The 20,802-nt window shown below is 41.1% G+C and overlaps 1 protein-coding gene across 1 annotated transcript; it reads right to left on the bottom strand.

Annotated features, from left to right (window-relative positions):
* Positions 1–8,564: 8,564 nt before the first annotated feature.
* On the bottom strand, positions 8,565–14,182 carry PNRC2 (proline rich nuclear receptor coactivator 2). The gene is made up of 3 exons (XM_077481834.1): positions 13,989–14,182; positions 12,161–12,350; positions 8,565–10,663 (listed from the first exon to the last, which is right to left on the bottom strand). The coding sequence occupies exon 3, from the start codon at positions 10,643–10,645 to the stop codon at positions 10,244–10,246; it is 402 nt and encodes a 133-aa protein (XP_077337960.1). The 5' UTR covers positions 10,646–10,663; positions 12,161–12,350; positions 13,989–14,182; the 3' UTR covers positions 8,565–10,243.
* Between the last annotated feature and the right edge of the window lie 6,620 nt (positions 14,183–20,802).

Raw genomic sequence — 20,802 nt, 5'->3', positions numbered from 1 at the left:
CACCAGAAATAGACGCTTCGAGATAGAACATCTTAATTTTCAGTTTGTAGCTCTGCCTTTCGGTCTAGCTACTGCACCTCAAGTGTTTACAAAGGTTCTGGCTCCCCTTTAGCCAGATTAAGGGCTCAGGGTATAACGATTCAGGCTTAGACGATCTTCTCTTGATAGATCAGTCGGTAGTCCGCTTAAACCAGTTTGTTCACCACAGTCAGCTACCTGGAATACCTAGGTTGGAATCTCAACCTAGAGAAATCCTCCTTAAAACCATCAAAGAGATTGCAGTGCTTGGGCCTGATCATAGATACAGCTCAGAAGCGGGTATTCTTGCCACAGGCAAAGATCTGTTCCATAAGAGAACTGATTCAGGTGGTCAAGGGAAAGAAGAATCCTTTTATTCGACTTTGCCCGAGATTGTTGGGAAAGCTGGTAGCTTCATTTGAGGCTATTCCTTATGCGAAGTTTCATTTGAGACTGCTGAAAAACAGTATCCTGTCAACTTGAAACAGAAAGATCCAAGCTCTAGACTTCCCAATACCTTTATCCCCTAAAGTGCGTCAAAGCCTCAGTTGGTGGTTGATATCCAAGAATCTTCAGAAAGGGAAGTCCTCCCTACCAGTTACCTGGAAGGTAGTGACAACAGATGCCAGCCTGCTGGGCTGGGGAGCAGCCCTGGAAGAAGCATCTGTCCAAGGAAAATGGTCCAAAACAGAAATTACCTTGCCCATCAATATTCTAGAGATTCGGGCAGCACGCCTGGCCCTGGACGCTTAGAATAGGCAATTGTCTGGTCAGGGTCCAATCCGACAATGCCACAACAGTGGCCTATATCAATCACCAAGGGGGCGCGAGAAGTTGTGCGGCTCAGAGAGAGGTGAATCATATCCTATCCTGGACAGAAGACAACATTCCTTGCCTATCAGCAGTCTTCATTACGGGAATAGAGAATTGGCAGGCGGACTACTTCAGTCGGCAACAGTTGTTCCCGGAGAATGGTCTCTTCAACTGACATCTTTCTGTCAATATGTCAATGATGGGGAATTCCGGACATGGATCCGTTTGTGTCCAGGTTCAACAGAAAGGTCGACAACTTTGGGTCAAGGACAAAGGATCCGCTGGCATGCGGAACAGATGCCTTGCTTTTTCTGTGGGATCAGTTTTCACTGATCTATGCGATCCCTCCTGTTCTGCTGCTTCTGCACCTTCTTCGCAGGATCAAGCAGGAAGTAAAGGAGGCGATTCTTGTGGCCCTAGTGTGGCCCAGGAGATCTTGTTATGCAGAGATCGTAACAATGGCGGTAGGGGACCCATGGACCCTACCACCACTTCCAGACCTTCTCTCGCAAGGTCCGGTATTCCATCCTACATTACAAACGCTAAATTTAACGGTTTGGCTATTGAGACCCACATTCTGAAAGACGTGGGCTGGTAGTTTCTACTTTGGTTAATGCTAGGAAGCCGGCCTCCAGAGTCATATATTATAGAGTCTGGAAGGCATATGTCTCCTGGTGTGAATCCGGGGGTTGGCACATAGGTAGGATCCTTGAATTCCTACAGATGGGATTAGAAATGAAGCTGGCCTTGAGTACCATCAAAGGCCAGGTGTCGGCCTTATCAGCGTTTTTTTCAAAGACCACTTGCTTCACACTCTCTGGTTCATAGCTTTATTCAGGGGGTAATATGGATTAATCCTCTGGTTAGATCACCCATGAAGCCTTGGGAATTGAATTTAGTCCAGTCGGCATTACAGAAACAGCGTTTTGAGCCGATACAAGATATTTCCTTGGTCCTTTTGACAAGGAAATTTGTTTTCTTTGGTTGCCATATCTTCTGCAAGAGGAGTATGAGAGTTGGCTGCTCTTTCTTGTAAAGAGCCGTATTTGATTATTCATAAGAAGGTTGTATTGCGTCCTCGTCCTAATTTCCTTCCGAAGGTAGTGTTCGGTTTTCATTTAAACCAGGATATTGTCCTGCTTCATTTTTTCCAGAACCTCGTTCTGAGGAACAAAGGTCACTACATTCTCTTGATGTGGTGAGAGCAGTCAAGGTCTATTTGAAGGTGACCGCTCAGATTTGTAAAACATGTTTTGTTTGGGTTGCCAGAAGGTCCTAGTGATGTACGATAAGAAAATAGGATTTTAAAACAGCTTACCTGTAAAATCCTTTTCTTTGAAGTACATCACGGGACACAGAGGTCCCTCCCTTCTTTGGTATACACGTGTATTGCTTTGCTACAAAACTGAGGTACTCCCAGTAGTGGGAGGGGTTATATAGGGAGTAGACTTTTTGTCTTAGGGCGTGCCAATGTCCATCACCTGAAGGTGGCCTATAACCCACATAGTAACTACTATGGCTCTGTGTCCCATGATGTATTTCAAAGAAAAGACTTTTACAGGTAAGCTGTTTTAAAAATCCTATTTTCTTTTTTTTTCCTTTACTATTGTAACTTTTTAGAACAATGATTTCAGCCTTTAATTTTAGGGGTTTCCTACCTGCCAGCCCACCCAGCATCTTGAGACCCTTCTGGTGCAAAATTGTGTTCTTCTTTGTACTCGCTCTGTTTCCAGTACATCCTTCCTGAGGACCGATGCCCAGAACTGGACAGCATACGCTAAGTGCGGCTAGACCAGAGTCTTGCAGAGCAGGAGAATTATCATTTTATCTCTGGAGTTGATCCCCTTTTTAATGCATGCCAATATTCTGTTTGCTTTGTTAGCAGCAGCTTGGAATTACATGCCATTGCTGAGCCTATCATCTACTAGGACCCCCTGGTCCTTTTCCATCCTCTATTCCCCCAGAGGTTCTCCCCCCCCCCCCCCCCCCAGTGTATAGACTGCATTCATATTTTTGCCACCCAAATGCATTATTTTACATTAAACCTCATTTGCCATGTAGTTGCACATCCCATTCATTTGTTCAGATCTTTTTTTTATGCCGACTACTGATAATGATACCATTCTCATTACTAAAATCTTGTATATAGTCCCTTATCATCCCCTCCAAGAATCTACATACTATCGATGTAAGGCTAACTGGTCTGCAATTCCCAGGGATGTATTTTGGGCCCTTTTCAAATATTGGTGCTACATTGGCTTTTTGCCAATCAGCTAGTACCATTGCAGTCAGTAAAAATTAGGAACAATGGTCTTACAATTACTTGCCAAGTACCCTCGGGTGCAAGCCACCTGGTCCCTGTGATTTATTAATCTTAACATTTCCCAAGTCCAATTTTAATTCTGCCCTCTGTTAACCATGGAGATGCTTCCAGTGATGTGTCATGAGGATAAACACTACAGTTTTGGTTACTGAAGCCCCCCCCCCCCATTCCCTCGTGAAGACTGATAAGAATTCCATACCTTTGCCATCTCTCCATCCTTCGTAACCAGATGTACTTCCTCATTCTTTATGGGGCGAATAGGGTCTGTCCTCCCTTTTCTTGGGATTTTTTTATTTATTTTTTGCTCTCCTCCACTATGTGTCTTTCATATTCCATCTTAGCCGTTCTTAATACACACTTACATTTCTTGTTGCATTCTTTATAAAATCTGAATGCTGATGATCCCTCAACCTTGTATTTTTTGAAAGCCTTCTCCTTTGCTTTTATATGCATTTTTACATTGGAGTTAATCCATCAAGGACTTTTGTTCGCTCTTTTAAATTACCCAATGGGATGCATTGGCTAATGCCCTTAAAGCAAACCCCATCTCTCCTCCGTGTTCGTTGTTCCTAAGATTTTATACCTTCTAGCAAGGCTCGTAGTTTAGGGAAGTTAACTCTTTTGAAATTCAGCGTCTTTGTATTCCCCTTAAGCTTCCTATTTGTGTTATTTATACTGAAGCCAATTGACCTGCGATCACCGTTACCTAAATTGCCTCGTATTTCCCCATCCGTGATCAGGTCTGTATTGTTGGTAATCAGTAGATCCAGTAACTGTTTATTTCTAGTTGGTGCATCTACCATCTGACCCATAAAATTGTCCTGCAAGACGTTTAGGAACTGGTGAGCCTTAGATGAATGTGCAATTAACTCCGCCCAGTCTATGTCTGGATAGTTAAAATCCCCTATTATAACACTTCCCATCCTTGCTGCTAATCCAAATTGCAACAGGAGATCTGTTTCCCCTTCCTCCCTCAGGTTAGGGGGCCTATAGCATACTCCCAGTATTTCCCCCTTAGTTTTATCCCTTTAGAGCTCTACCAATAAGGATTAGCCCTCCTCCCTAAGTGACACACACACACCCTCCCCTTTTTTACCCTCTCTATCCTTGCGATAAAGGGTATACCCTTGAATGTTTGCCAGCCAATCATGAGAGCTGTTGAACCAGGTCTCCGAAATACCCACAAAATCCAAATCCTCCTTGTACAACAGTATCTCTAGTTCACCCATCTTGTCCGCCAGGCTCCTGGCATTGGTGAACATGCCACGTAGTTTAGACCGGTCACATATCATCTTATTGGGTGTTCCGAGATTGCAACTAGGACTTGCTCCTATACTTACCTTGGGTTTATGTGCTTTGGTCAACCTACCACTAATGCCTCCAATACTACCCCGATATATGTTTCACGCTGACTACCTCTGGACCCCCCCCCCCCCAATCACCTAGTTAAAAAAAAAAAAAAAAAACCTCTTTTTGCCCATCTTCATTCCCAGATGATCTACACCCTTCTCATTTTAGCTGCAGTCCACCCCTTCTATAGTACCAGTTATCGACCGAGAAGCCTGCCCAGTCCTCCAGGAACCCAAACCCCTCCTTACTACACCAGCTCTTCAGCCACTTGTTTACTTCCCTAATCTCCCTCTGCCTTTCTAGTATGGCTCGATGCACCGGTAGTATACCTGAGGATACTACCTTGGAGGTCCTTTTCGCTCCAAAGTTCCCAAAAATCATTCTTTAGGACACTACATCTGCCTCTAATTTTGTCATTTGTGCCAACGTGCACCATGACAGCTGGGTCTTCCCCAGCCCCTCCCAGTAATCTGTCCACCAGATCCATGATGTACCGTTTGGCCTCTCTGTCCTAAGAATAGAGTCCCCTACCACCAGAATCTGTCTTTGCTTTCCCTTTGCTCCCCCCCCCCCTCAGCCACCATCACTGGTGACAGGGCTAACTAGGAGGTTAAACCTTTATTAGGTAGTATATGGGGGGGGTACCCAACACCATAAAAACTTGACAGTGAAACTAATCAACTAACTGGCTCACCCGTGACACTAATGCAGAATATAAAATAAATAAAATAAATAAAAAGGGGGGGGGGTCTTAGTGACAAGGGGTGAAGGGGGGGGGAATAAAGTTTAAAAAAAAAAACTATTAGGAGGGTACCCTAGACCTACTACTAATTGCCCTAACACTTTAAATGACACCAATTCAGTAATCCGTGAAAAATATGACAAATGCAATTGTTGAAGAGGTTAATATGGGGGGAGGAAACAAATGTACAACTCCTGTTTAGACATCTCCCTCTGGAATTCTTTTCGGTTCCAGAGAGGGAGATGACAGCACTTCCCCCGCTTGTGTTTTACACTTCCCGGCAGCAAGCATTTTCCTTTTGCCAGAACCAATCAGCAGGTCCAGGGGACTGATCGGTTCTGTACCCAATCCACATGCCGCAATTTACACTTGCGCACCAAAGTGTAAGTTGTCCTGCTTTTACCGATACAGGTCTGGCTTTCTCTCTGGAACCAAGGGCTGCAAGAGATAACTGTCCAGACCCTGTGTTTTACCAACATGGACAAGCTGTGCTGTGATTTGCTACAGCCAATCAGCAGCTCCAGCCCAAAAATCATTGGCCAGAGCCTGCTGCCCAACTTGTGCTGTAGTGAATCACAGCACAGATGGGGCTGGAAGACGTACAGGTATGTGATCCAGCCTAGTCACCGTGCCTGCCTGCAGTAACTGTATTGAGAGCTGTCCCCTAGGGGTTAAAGTGACAGTAAAGATGCACATCTGCCTTAACAGCTTGCAATATTTTTTGTAAACCAGACCACATTTTGTGCAAACAAAAATACACATAATCAGACCCATCATGTAATATGAAACAAACGAGAGACAAGAATTGGGGGGGGTCGCATAATTGTTTTATTTAATTTTTTTTCCCAAATTGTGTGTGTATTGATACACTTTTTTTTTTAAAATATATGTCATTAAGCCAATTTTGTTTGGGGCACATTTGAACAAAGTTTCCTTCGGGACAAAGTTTAAAAATTTGAGAAGCACTGCCAATTTTAAAGTTTAGAAATTCCATAATTTCACAGATTGTGTATTGTTAAGTGCTGCTGACACATTCTTGATGTATAAATAGATGAATTTTACATTCAAATCACATTAATTGATACAATTTCAAACACAAATGAATACAGCACAGCAGTATTCAAGAAATGCTTGCACAAAAATGAAAAAAAAAAAAAAAATAAAAAAAAAAAAGATATATACTCTAGTGTGAGGTCAGCCACTGAATTTTAAAATTAAAGTTGCAAATATACTGTACGAAACATATCCATGTGGACAAATTGTGGGCTCCTAGGATACACCCTGTCAACATAAAAAGGTACTATACTTAAAATAGCTTATGTGCATTAACAAGCAGACAGCCGTCCACTTGATTCAAAGGATTAAAAAGATTGTCAATATTAACACTTTGCAGCTTAAAAAAGGTGCATTCATGTGGGCCACTAAGCAGTATATATTTAGGTTTCAATAAATAGCTTAGGCACTATGGCCATCTTAGAAACAGCCATTCTTGAATGAAAAAGTGGAATCCAGAAAAGGGAGAAGTGTTGCAATGAAGCACCTGGGGGGCAGTAAATAGAATTGACATAACAGTTTACACTCCAATTGTGCCTGATTTTTATGTTAACAATTGGTAACAGATTTCTTCCAATGATCATTTTCATGTAAATACCATCTGGAACATTGCAATAAGTTTCATGCAGAAGACTGGCAACATATACTGCCTTCAAATCTTTCTAGGACAAGGTTGGATTAAGAGCATAAACACATTAGGGTTCCACAGCTGCCCACATGTATGAACTTGTTACAAGAGCCTATGCATCTAGATAATCTTATTCAGCCAACTGACACATTTCAGGTAAATGCAGACGTGGATACAAATGCATATTATTAGAACAGACAAAACGTACAGTGCAGCTTTCAGACAGATTTGAGTATGAAAAGAATTGCACAATCTTTAAAGAGTGAAACCTGTTTTATACAAGAATATAGGAATGTCCAGTCTTTAAAACAGGAATCCAGGATGAAAGAGGTAAGGCTGTTGTCAAAAAAAATAATATATAAAAAAAAAAAAAAAAAAAAAAAAAGAAGTAGTATCGCAGTCCAATTGGGCTTAAGATTATTCTACTTTATATAGATGTCTATTCATGCTTGTCTGTCAATAAGCGTACTCCTGAATATGGGTTTGGAATACTGCTAAACAAAGGAATGAAGGCCAATACAGTGCAACAGTTCCTTATATGCCAATTGAGCTACAATTCACATATATATGCCCAGTACACATTGTCACAATTTGACTGAGCTGTGGGAATGCTCAGACCTTAAAAATACATCTATTTATACAAAAACAATGTGTGGTCACCAGGTTTTAGCAGCTTTTTTTTTGTTTTTTTGTTTTTTTTTTTTATATAAAAAAAAAAATTATAATCATTAAATGCTTCATTTGCACCAATCCCACTACAGAACCAGTTACAACTGCGAACACGAGAATGTGTACATATTTATACTGGCACTTTGTGCAAAGGCTACACTCATACACATGGATGTGTTTTCTTTAACAAAATATTCATTATGTGAAGTCACAGCTTGTGCCTGACTACATTCAGCAGTTTGTACTAAAAAATACTTTATCTGTGCAGGATTTCCCTGCATTCATTTACATATGCTACAACTTTTACAGTTATTTACAGAACTTCAAAGTTCCATTCATCACATACTAGGCTAAAGACAATTACAGAGTGGCAAGTTGAAGAGTGTACATCTTACATATATGCTAAAAGCTATATACACACACACACTATACAGCAGCAATGCTAATAGACAGACACTGCCAACAACTTAAAAAAAAAAAAAAAATGTATAAAATTATATATATATATATATATATATATATATATATATATATATATATATATATATATATATATATATATATATATATATATATATATATATATATATATATACACACATATACATTTTTTTTTTAAAGCAGATCAAAAGATTTGATATGCACTCTAGTGCAGAGTAAAGTGCCAGGGACCTGCTCTGCAATGTCAGAGAATGAACGAGAGTAAGGCATTCTTAGTCTATATTAGAACAGCTTACTCACAAACTACTCTGAAAAAATAAAAAATACAATTTTGCAAAATGACCTGTGCACTTTAGTTCAGAAAGAACTGAAATCTGACAGGCCAAATGTGTTTTTTTTTCTACGAGGTATATCACAAAAAAACTTGTGAAATTTAAAATGAGAGAAAAAAAAAAAAAAAAAAACACACACACACATTATATATATATATATATATATACATATATATACACATATACATACACACACACACACACACACACACATATACACACACACACAAGATGAGATCTGCTTTAGTCATGGACTCCACTTTGATCAGCGGGGGATCACTCCATCAATTACCGCTGAGCAGGCAGATGACAGGTCTGTCTGCACACTGTGCAAGGACCGACCTGTCAGTGCCACTCTCCTCCTTTTGGATGGAAAAGTGGGGTTTTCCTCTGTCATCAGAAACTGAGCATAGCTGAGACTGATGTCAGCTATCCCATAGGGATACATGTATGTCTGTTTTTTCAGACGATAACGGATGGATGAAAAATGCACACATACAGTCACTGTCCGTGTGAAAGGGGCAAAAAAAAAAAAAAATATGACATAATGGCCTTGTCTATGGGACAGGGGTTGACCCTCTACAGTAGCGCGCTACACATCTGACAAATAGGGTGGTCATTATGTACAGCAAATAAGCCTATATTTAAGATGAGTGTTTGACTAAACACTCTGAAATGTTGCTCAAAATGTTTAACAGCCTATAAAGCCTCATGCACACAGGCAGTTTGGCCTTTACAGTGTAAAAACTAGGCCTTTGTGCATAAGGGAGGCACAGGTGAAGCATACAACTTAATGCTAGCTGCCTGCAAAATGCACACTGAAATTTGACATCTGTACACTGATTGATACTCATGTTTAGGGCAATATGCACTAGGGACCCTAAACACAGGAATTCTGTTTGGGGTATCCCAAACAAGTGCTGCACTAAACACTATCCACCCACCACACATTTCAGCCTGCCATTGATTGACTGGTCGCTATCAGCAGGATGCATGCTCTGCCTGTGGCCTTCCTTGCTACTCAAGAATACCCACTTTAAGGGCCAAACTGCCTCTTTGCATGAGAGTTTTATAGTTTGGGGCACATATTCATCAAGGCCACATTTTATAAAAAAAAAAAAAAAAAACCTTCCTAAATATTGGCAGTCCCTGGTAGTGCAAACATGCAGTGTTAGTTGGCACATATTTATATATAAGTAATATACTTAACTAATAAACCAGTGTAGGAAGGATCAGTCCGATAGTCATGCACACCCATCCTGCTGCTGTTGGTGGAGCAAACTGCAGCTGCTTTGAAAGATGAATCACCGCTATGCAAAAAATTAGTTTACAACTAAAATATAAGCAAAGTGTACTAAAGTATCTACCCAAGTTATGCTAGACAAATTCAAGACAGGTCAGCTAACACAAGAGAAAAATAAAAACCCACACACCCGCTAATAGGATGTATATAAGAGCCATCACAGCACAAGCAACAAAATTAAAAATATACAAGAAAGGTAAAGCACAGGTAAAGACTAGCTGGAGAATGCTACTTGTTCCAAACCAGCTTTAGATGCACCCACCAGTTCACTTCAAGTGCAAAAGTATTGTATATACTTAATTTGGTTAGGAGGTGGAAACAAGGAAATTCAGTGCAATACGCACAATTTATGCTGTGAAAAAGTGCTTCAGATGCAGGAGTCTTCACAGAAGTATCTCCTCTTATTAAGTTCAGTCTAGCTCCTGAGTGACTTTAGCCAGAACGGATCCATTCCATACTGGTTTATGTGCCTTATGATACGTTAATAGCTGAAGAAGCGAAAAGAAAGACAGTCTTCAACTTGCAATTCTGTAATGGCCTGTAACGGCTTGGCCAATTCTGCCAAGGCTGCTTAGGCTTGGACCTTCAGCAGCGTCTTGAGTTGGAAAGACATGAATTCTTTCTCGGCAGGACTACAGGACAGATGTACCCAGTGGCTTGGGGGCTTTGGAAGAACACTTGGTGATGGTGGCTCACTGAATTTGGCACCGGCATAATTCTGGTTTTCTTGACAACTCAAGAGGTTCTTTGGCCCAGGGAAACCCGAATTCCAGTTCTGGTTTGAGGAACGATTATTCGCTCTATTTTGCATGGCCTGCCATGCAAAGCCAGATGGACCACGAACTCTGTCTTTTCCATGAGAAGTATTATTCTTCTGATTGTTCCGCTCTACTAATTTTTGCCGATTGTTCTGCTTGCCAAGACTATGCCTATGCTGTTGAATAGGAATGTTAAATCTTTCACCTCCTCCCATCTTCAAACTTTATGTCACCTAAAATGGAAGAAACAAAAATAAATCAAATCTAGTCTCTCAAAAACACCATACAGGAGTAAATTCTGCACATCCAATTAGTGAAAGTCTTTACACTTTAAATCTGAACACCTGAAATGGCTAATGAAATAGATGCAATACATTACTTGTGGTCTGTTCTACTTGACAAAATATTTTTTATACTGCCCAGCACAGACAGGAGAGTACACTTGCTGCTTTCACAGATCAACACATTCTTCACCTCAAGGCTCCCCCAAACACCAACTGGTCATAAACACACACGGTCCTTCTACCCTCCCCTCCTGAACACATGCTTGAAGCTAGGGCTGAAACTAATCGATTTCATAATCAATCGGCCACTAACCTAATGAGCAAAAAAAAAATAAACACACACACACACACACACACACACACACTAAAATTAGCCCTTTATAGTACAGAAAGAGCAAAAACACTACTGTTATTACAGTCACTGCCCCATAATAATAAAAAAATAACCCCTTACAGTAGCGATTTGCTCTTTGTACTAATTTTTTTTTTAACCCCATTATGTTACTAAACACCTTAGGCCTGGTTTTTCAGCTGTTGTGTATTTTGGCTCAATATACTACAATGGAGAAGCTGCAGATAAGCAGGCAATGCGTTTTTGCAGCAATTTGTGTTTTTCAATCTTCCAAACAAATTGGCAAAACAAAATTTGTACAAATGCAAAATCGCAGCAAAATTACTTTAAGGTTATTAACAGATTAATCAAAACAATAATCAGCCAAATAATCGATTAATTTCATAATCATTAGTTGCAGCCCTACTTGAAGCAGCTGAAAACAGGCCAATTACTATAGAAGGCGCTATGAGAAACTGAATGCTTATCTTAGTACTTCTAGTATGTGTAAAAAAAAATAAATAAATTATATATATTATATATATATATATATATATATATATATATATATATATATATATATATATATATATATATATATATATATATATATATATATATATATATATATATATATATATATATAAAAATGTTATGCTGTAATAGTAGACTAACAATGGTTAGCCATAATTAAAAAATGTTTTATTGTTGGTCTTTTGTTTATAGCGCAAACACACACACGATTAAATACTACCAAAAGAAAGTTCTATTTGCGGGGGGGGGTAGAGCCAATAGTGTGCTCCCAACTCCCCCTGGCATAAGACAGCATTACTGGTTCTGAATGCCTAAGTGTGCATTGTCAGCCCTGCCCACTTCATTTCTAAAGATTTACAAAAAACACACCTAATCTCCAAAAAGGCCTCCTTGTGCACAAGCAGAGCGCACAGGGTGCTATTGATAAGATAATAACATGGCACTTATCGGTATATTTAGCAGACCAAATGGAGAAGAAAAAAAAAAAAAAAAAGCACAAGCTAGAGTCCACATACACTTTAAATAACACCACTTTAAAGACGTGTCCAATACAGCAGTAACAAGAATAAAGAAATATTTACCTTCCGGCTGATCCTTCAAACACCTCCACTCCCTTTCCTGATCTCAGATGCAACAAGATTCCTGCTATCCTCTGTGATCCTCTCCTTAGCCTGCCAAAGTGCGTTTGCATGAGCAAGTGACGGTCCAAATCCAACATGAATCCCCTGGGCTCTAGGCGGCAGGGGATGGTGCTGAGTGAAGTCTGCACAGCTGTTAAGAAAAACAAACAAAACCAAAATGAAATAAGAGGAGGGGTTTGACAAGAGAGGGGAGGAGTAACAGGCAGCGTACGTGCACAGGAAAAGCCAAACAGATCAGCAGTACAAAGTGCAGCCAACAGAAAGCACTTACTGCGACACAAAGAGTAAGCAGATAGAGGAAAATAAAGCTTCACATAAAACTTATTGGCTTTAGAGGGATTCTAATTAAATTTAGCTACATTCACAATACCTTTAGGGAACATTACACATATTAACAGATTCTTACTCAGTACTATATCAGAAAGAACTACATTAGGGGGAAAAAAAAAACCCCACTTAATAAAATTTCCCCCATTCCAGAGCACCCAACTCAACTAGCTTAAGTAGTCTGCTTAATAATCAGGTTAACCAATACAGGCCAATTGCAACAAAGTAAGGCTGACCGTACACTATACAATTTGAATTTAGATTTACCAAAATATGGGGAGGTCAAACCTAAACACTTTTAAAATTTGTATGTAAATCAGGCATGCCCTTGCACTACATTCCTTTAGGTTTACCTTCAGCTAATGAAACAAAAACATTGTATAGGCAATCTCTTAGATTGTAAGCTCTAAAAGGACCAGAACCCTCTGATGCCTACTGTATTAAAAGTGTATTTGTACTATCCACCCTAAAGTTGTAAAACATTACGTAAACTGTTGGCGCTATATGAATCCTGAATAATAATAAGGTTATTATTATTATTATGATTAATAGCCAGCTTAATGCTAACACACAAGGAAGTCATTTTCGGCTGACTTGAAAAATTGGCCTTTTTAACTGAACCTAAGCATAGATCATCCCCTTGATACAGCTCCTTTGTGTAGAGTGCTCTGAACTGTGTGCCCAGGACCACTTGGCAGAGGTGGCACTTGTGGGCCAGTACAGAACTCTCAAAAGATGACTGAGCACTGAAGCAAGGATTACTCTGATTTAGTTAGCACCGGTAATGATGCAAGTGTGCCAAGGAACACTTGCCATAGCTTAATATGAGCACAAAAACAGTGGGGTTTGGGGGTGCCAGATCAGGACAGTTCAACCATGCCCACACTTAGATCTGCAAATGTCACCTTGTGTTAAAGCAATGGTGCCTTCTCCAATACAAGGGCAGCTCAAGGATATACACCCACAGCTACACTGACCTCTTGAAATAAAAATAATAATAATCAATGTTATATGTATTGTCCCAAGAAAGCACATTCACATAACTGATGCCCCGTCTAATAAAAAGTTAAATAAAATAAGGCCAACTAAGGATCTGCCTTATAAAATGTCACTTAAGTAGTGATCAGTGTGAATGGATCAGACAGGAGCTCGATCCAGGTCAGTGATTGTTGATAAACAATATTAGACAGATGGGTAGAGGAAGGGGAGGGGGAGGGGTGGTTAAAGTAATACCAGCAACATTGTCGGAAATACCGGGAAGGGGCCCTGGAAGTTACTTCATAACGACTGAAAACAAATATGAGGCGTCCAAAACATTCTAGGCACAGGGAAGTGCAATAAAAAACAAAAGAAGCGAACAAAGAACCGAGCAGAGAAGACGGTACAACATGGCGCCCAGAGAGGCGGGGCCGTAGCCGTCAGCAGCCACATAGGAACTTACCAAGACTTCAAAGCTGGCTCCTCGTCGTTCCCCACAAGGCAGTGGTGAACGTCCAAACAAATCACCCGAAAAAAGGTGTCTGGTCAGGAAAAGCCCACTCCGGTGTCACGCTTCCTCCACACAGCTCTCCTCTCCCCTCAGCGTCCAACACGCAACTCGCCACTCAACCTTCCCAACTCAGCCACAAAAACACAACGCGCTCTCCGCCCTCTCTACCTCTACGCCAATCGCAGAACTCTCGCCTCACCGACGGCCAATCAAAGCGCTAGTTCCGTGAAGGGCGCCTGTTGCGGTGCGGACTCGGACTTCTGCTCGCGCAGCCCCGCCCCCCGTTTCCACATCCAATGCCTCTTGTTATTGTGTGTGCGGGGGAGGCTGGGAAAGCAAAACAATGTCGTCACGCCACACAGAAAACTTACCCAGAGATTGCAATATCCGCCTTGCTGAGGGGAGAGGGGATGAGTTCGGAGTCCAGCAGCCTTTGTCTGGATAGAACCAGTCTTCCCCCCCAATAAAATCTGTATAATATCATATAACATACAAATAAAGACGTGCTTGTTATGAGGTGAACTGAAAATGGAAGCAGTTCAAATGTACTGCTTGGAGTGTTCGTAAAATGAAAACAAACAATGTCGTATTGTATGTGGGGAAAGTTATAGAGCAGGCTGGTCAGCTTTGTTCTCATAGCTTTCTGTTAATATTGGTGAAAAGTCGTAGACTCCTTTCACACTGAGGCACTTTTCAGGCGCTTTCACGCAAAAAAATAAAAAAGAACCTGAAAAGCTCACGAAAATCTATTTCCATTAAAATCAATGAATACTTTCACACTGGGGCAAAGGGCTGGCAGGGCAGTGAAAAAACACCCCTCTCCATTGAAATTAATGGCTCTTCAAAGGCGCTGAAATGTTTTACTGGCAGTTTAGAAGTGCTTCAGTGTGAAAGGGGCCTAATGCTGGATGAAAAATCGTCCGAAATTCAGTCATTTAGACAGTTCATTCGTTTTTCGGGCCAGTTAATGGGCACAAAAATCGATAATTGTTGGGACGTTTTTGAGCCCAAAAAAAGCGAAGGACACGTTTGGAAATTTTTTGGCAAACGAACAATAAAGTGAAAGGTTAATGTGTTTCCCATCCGAACTGTCTGCACTAGGGATATGTAAAAAAAAAAAAAAAAAAAAAAAAAAAAAAAAAAAAATGTATTAATTTAGGTCCACTGAACGATTTATCGTTCATTACATGATGGCACTATCGTTTGCGCTCAGTAATAATACGCTTTTTCGTATAGTGTCTGGCCAGTGTTGCAGGGGCCTACACCCCAAAAAATGAACATTCCCCCCATATTCCTTCCTTCCTATCCTCAATCTTTCACGACATGTAAGCTTTTTTTTCTGAGGGGAGAGCGAGTACTTTGTTACCCACTTCTCCATTCCTCGCCCAGGCAATGGTGACGTCACCCTCTATAGTCATGTTATGACCACAGAACTCCTTTCATTTTCACACACACAAGTTCCTTCTTGGAGGTGACTGTATTTCTATCATACAGGGCAGTTTCAGTCCACCTCATCAAAAAGCAGTTTGACATGTAGACCCTAATGGTCTGTACACACGATCTGAAAATCGGACGAAAAATACAGCTTTCGAAGTAATCGTACGATAATTCGGATCATTAGTACACAGCTTTCGAGAGACGATCATGGCAGTTTATCCAATAGTATCTGATCGGAAAAACACGAAAAATGTTCTTGTATGATACCAGATCATACATTTTATTTTGATCAGTAGAGTTGTCATCCGAAAATACACTACAACTCAGGACACCACTTCCGATTTTTGATTCTGTTGTACGAGAATTTGTCACTTTAGTAACTTCTTCATTTTCAAAATGCAACTAGCATGCAAAAAAAAAAAAAAAAAAAAAAAAAAAAAAAACAGATGATCTGTCATACAATTTTCGGATGGTGTGTACGGGCCATAAGGGCCTTTTCACACTGATGTTTTTCCAGTGCTTTTGCGTAAAAAAAAAAAAAAAAAAAAAAAAAAAAAAAAAAAGCTTCTGAAAAGCTCAAGAACAATGCTTCTCTTTAACCACTTCCCACCCGGCCAATGCACATATACGGCCGGGTGGGAGCCGTCTACTCCTGATAGGACGTTCAGGAACGTCCATCAGGAGGAGCGGGATCGCGCGCGCGTGCCCGCGCAGCGGCGCGATCCCGATGCGCCCGTGTCACCGGGACACGGCGCATCTCAGATCGGTAGGAGGGCTCTGTGATTGGCCCTCCTGATCACATGACGGCCGTGTCCAATCACGGCCGTCATGTGATGTAAACAAACAGCCGGTTGCTAGCCAATTCGGCTCCTCCTCTCCTCACACAGAAGTCATCGCTGAGGAGAGGAGAGCAGATTGCTGCAGCCGGCTGATGATCAGTGAGTATGAGCTGTTTTTTACAGCTTTTTACTCACTGATCTTCAGTCTAGTGTAAACACACAACACACCACACAGTGTAAACACAGTCCCCACATATGTCCCCATAACACACATGTCCCCAAAACATACATGTCCCCAAAAAATAAAAACACATGTCCCTAATAATAAAAACATGTCCCCCACATATGTCCCACTAAAATCACTTGTCCCAATGATTATGTGCACACATATGTACGTGATCACCTGCACACATATGTACATGATCATTTGCGTACATATGTCCGTGATCACACAAACCAATTATTATACATTTAACGGAATTTTTTTTACCAAAAACATGTAGCAGAATACATTTTGGCTTACATTTATGACAAAATTTGATTTTATTGGATTTCTTTTAAAATAGAAAATATTGTTTTTTTTCCCCAAATTTCCGCTTTTTTGCGCTTATATCGCAAAAAATAAAAACCGTAGAGGTGATCAAATACCACCAAAATAAATCTCTATTTGTGCGAACAAAATGATAAAAATTTCATTTGGGTACAGTGTAGCATGACCGCGCAATTGTCACTGAAAGCGCTAGAGCGATGAAAGCTGAAAATTGGGCTGGGAAGGAAGGGGGCGAAAGTGCCCTGTATTGTAGTGGTTAAAATCAATGAATGTGTTCACACTGGGGCAGTGTGCTTCCATTGTGGTGAAAAAAACCTTGTATGTTTGGGGAGCTGAATAAAATAAAATATAAAAAATAAATAAAAAACGCAACAAAAAACAAACAAACATTCATCCCCACTCAAATGAATGGGATCCCATGGGACACCCGTGCTAAGTGTTTTTGGTGCAGTTTTTGAGTCACACATCCTTTAAAAAACCGCACTTCAAACGCGCAGAAAAACACCCTATTAACACATAGATGTTTTACTGGCAGTTTTTAAGCAAACCAGTGAGAAATTGCCCTAACATACTATTCGTCTCATTTTTCAAAGCCTCAGCCTGTGCTGAACAACGTTTTCCACATGTCCACCACCCAACAGTACTTTAGCATTTATCTTAGTGTTTGTCAACTTATGAGTTAGGGGGGCCCTTAAATGCATTCTGGTGCGTTTTTGGTACATTCTGGTGAGTTTTTGATGCGTTTTACTGAGGCCCAGTACAGTTCCGTACATTAAAAAATGCAACATGACCAATTTTTTTTCTCTTTCTAAAACACACTGCAACGGACTGCAGTGGTGGGAACTATGCCATTGGCATTAATGATTAACTTTCCTTTCGTTTTTTATGCATAAAAAATAAAGAAAGAAATAAAAAAAAAAAAACACAAGGGACCGCATCTGGTGTGAACTGGCCATGAGAGTCTGTGAGAAACTGTATTCCTAATAGAGGAAATATGGGTCAGAGTGAGGACATGATACATTTTCGGCTGAGGAAATGCTGCAGAAGACAATAAGAATCTAGGAACATTACATGAGGCTAGTAGAGGTCAATGCTATTACCCCAATGTTCCCACTACAGACTGCTGAGCTCCGAGGGCCACACATCATATACCACAGGGCCACATTCTGAATAGCACAGCAATGAATTAAAAAGTGTATGGCAGGGGTCTCCAAACTGTGGCCCTTTGCTAGCCTTTATCCGGCCCTTGGGGCACTATTCCTCCCACTGACACCAACAATGGAGCACTGTTTCTTCCACCGATACCAATGATCGAATACTATTCCTCCTACTAATAAGAGGCACTATTCCTCCTCCTATTGACCATGACCACCAACCCTGAGGCCATATTTATTTTCATTGATGACGAGCCCGGGACATTTTCTGCCCCCTACTGCTGGGCACAATCTGGCCCTCCTAAAGTCTGAAGGACAATAAACTGGACCTTTGTTTGAAAGGTTTGGAGACCCCTGGTGTATGGTATGTTGCCATGCATACATAGATGTTTTGTGCTTTGGGAAAGCCAATATTTTTTAAAGTTATCACAGGAACTCTAGCAATGGGTGAATCAGTTCTCTGGACAACTGTCTAAAAGAGAAACCCTCTCGCTTTCAAAGATCTCCTATTACTTCCTCCTGTGTCTTTGGGACAGTGAAAGGAAACCTCCCCAACAGAAAAAAAAGCCTGACAGGAGGCTAAGGCCCAACACAATGACAAGCAAAAATCTATTGTTTCCAATAGGCCTAGTTCACACCAACGCACTCCACGAGGCTGGGTTCACACTATCTTCGCATGGGGCTCACAGCAGGGGTCCGGTGCGTCCTTGCTCATCGTTTCAGGTCTGATTTCAGCCCAAATTTTGGGCTAAATTTGAACCTGAAAACGGACCAAAAGACGCACAGTACCCCTGATTTCAGATTGACTTCTCATGCACAGGAACGGTCATAGATGGATCAAAATTCAGCCAGTTTCTGCTGAACCAGCCAAATTTGGATCCATCTATGCCCTGCTTATTCACCCTAGCCTGTTGCATGTGTTTACATAAGTTTATCTAATCTGCCCCTGGAGGCGCGTAACTTTATTTTCTATTCTCTATGAGGCCTCATTCACACGGGATGGATCCGTGCTTTCAGAACTGTAATGTTGTTATGTTAAAGAGGAAGGTAGGAACAAGCTATATTTTTTTTGGTACAGTTATTTGTTTGTACTTGCAGTGTCTTTAATGGATAAAACATGGGGAAATATGAATGTATTGCAGAAATGTTCACAGTATTTTTTATTTTTTTTTGCCTTGACATACACATGAAGCTTGAACAAAGGCTAGGTTTCCACTAGTGCAACTTTTCATGCGATTTGGGACGGAAAAGTCGCATGACAAGTCGCACCCCATGATTTCCAATGAGTACCGTTCATATCTGTGCAACTTCAAGACGCAGCGACTTCAAAGTAGTCCCTGCACTACTTTGGTCCCACTTTGATGCGACTTGCACAGGCATTACTTCAAGTCATAGTCAAACATAGCCTAAAGCTAGCCATACACATATAGATTTTATTTGCATTTACTCTGTGGGCTAAACAGAAGAACTCTAGCAAACTCCTCCATCCACGCTGAATCTCTTGCTGCAGCTCGTGTATATTCATAGCTGGTCACTTGAAATTTTCTGCCCAGCTTTCTCGATTTTTATATGTGGAGGAATGTCGTGTGAGAGGGGGCCTACGGGGCCACCCACTGATCAAAAGGCAGCATGTAGAGCCCAACATCACAGGAAGTCATCAGCACAGGAACACATTAAATGCTTTCTGGCAGCTGGTGCTAAGCATTTGGCTACGTAAAGTTTTTATAGAAAAGTCAGGGAGGTGAATACATGACTAAAATGTGCTGGTGTCACCGATCTGGGGGAATAACGACAGAAAATCGAGACATGTTTTCTAATTTGTATGATCAATATTCCCCTTAAAATGAGTAGAGTCAAATAACAGAGTAGGTGAGGTATTTCTCAGTGTTAACAGGTCAGTGATTTGATAAGTATTGTCCCTCTTTCTTCTTATTTTCTCAGTGTGTACCCCACTTAAGTTAGGGCCCATTTATACTGATGGGTTGCAGTAACAAACAGTGGGGCCTCATGCACACTGGGAGTTTAGCCTTGGTGAATGAGATCCTGACGTTTTGGTGTGGGCGGAACGCTGGGAGCTGTAAATCCGCATGAGAAGCTGAAATCTGCTGTGGCTGGACAGGGCTTCAACTCAAGCGGGCCTGATCCTTCTGTCCGCACCAAAATGCCAGGATCTCATGCACCAAGGCCTGGTTCAAACCTATGCATTTTTTTTTTGTCATTTTTCAGTTTTGCAGAAACACACTACAGTCCATTTAACATGGTTTCCTATGGATGTAGTTCACATCTGTGCATTTTATGCAAAGGGCCAGGGACGCTTTTCTGGTTTTTGGTTCCATAGACTTCAATGGATCAAAAATGTGTTATGAAAAACGCAAAATGCACCTAGAATATGCAAACTGCAACCTGCATAGGTGTGAACCAGGACTTAAAGCCCAGTGTTCATGAGGAATAGGGATGAGCTCAGACGCGTTCGCATAGTCCACGTGCAGAGCCCGCCGGGAAGTCGGCACAGCGCTGCGCTAATCACAGGCAGCGAGACATTGCCCGATCTCTGCAGCCGTGCATCGGGGCAATGTCTCACTGCCTGTGATTAGTGCAGCACTGCGCAGACTTCCTGTCGGGCTCTGCATGTGGAGCATGCAAACACGCCTGAGCTCATCCTTAATGAGGAATAACAAAGGAAGATTTTAAAGTGCACTTTAATGCACAATATGATATGCGTTTTGATGCCATTCATTTAGCACTGTGTTGCCAAAAATACTGCAGGTGCTTTTTTTTTTTTCGATTTAACTTTCTTTTAATATTCTCTAACCCTTCCCCACTCTATCCAAAACTAGGAAAAAAGA

The sequence above is a fragment of the Lithobates pipiens genome, unplaced genomic scaffold, assembly GCF_037356315.1.
Source record: "Lithobates pipiens isolate NorthernLeopardFrog02 unplaced genomic scaffold, aLitPip1_a1.2 Scaffold_16, whole genome shotgun sequence".
NCBI classification, from domain to species: domain Eukaryota; kingdom Metazoa; phylum Chordata; class Amphibia; order Anura; family Ranidae; genus Lithobates; species Lithobates pipiens.
Note: the sequence above shows the minus strand (reverse complement) of the source record. Positions and strands in the feature narration are given on the sequence as shown.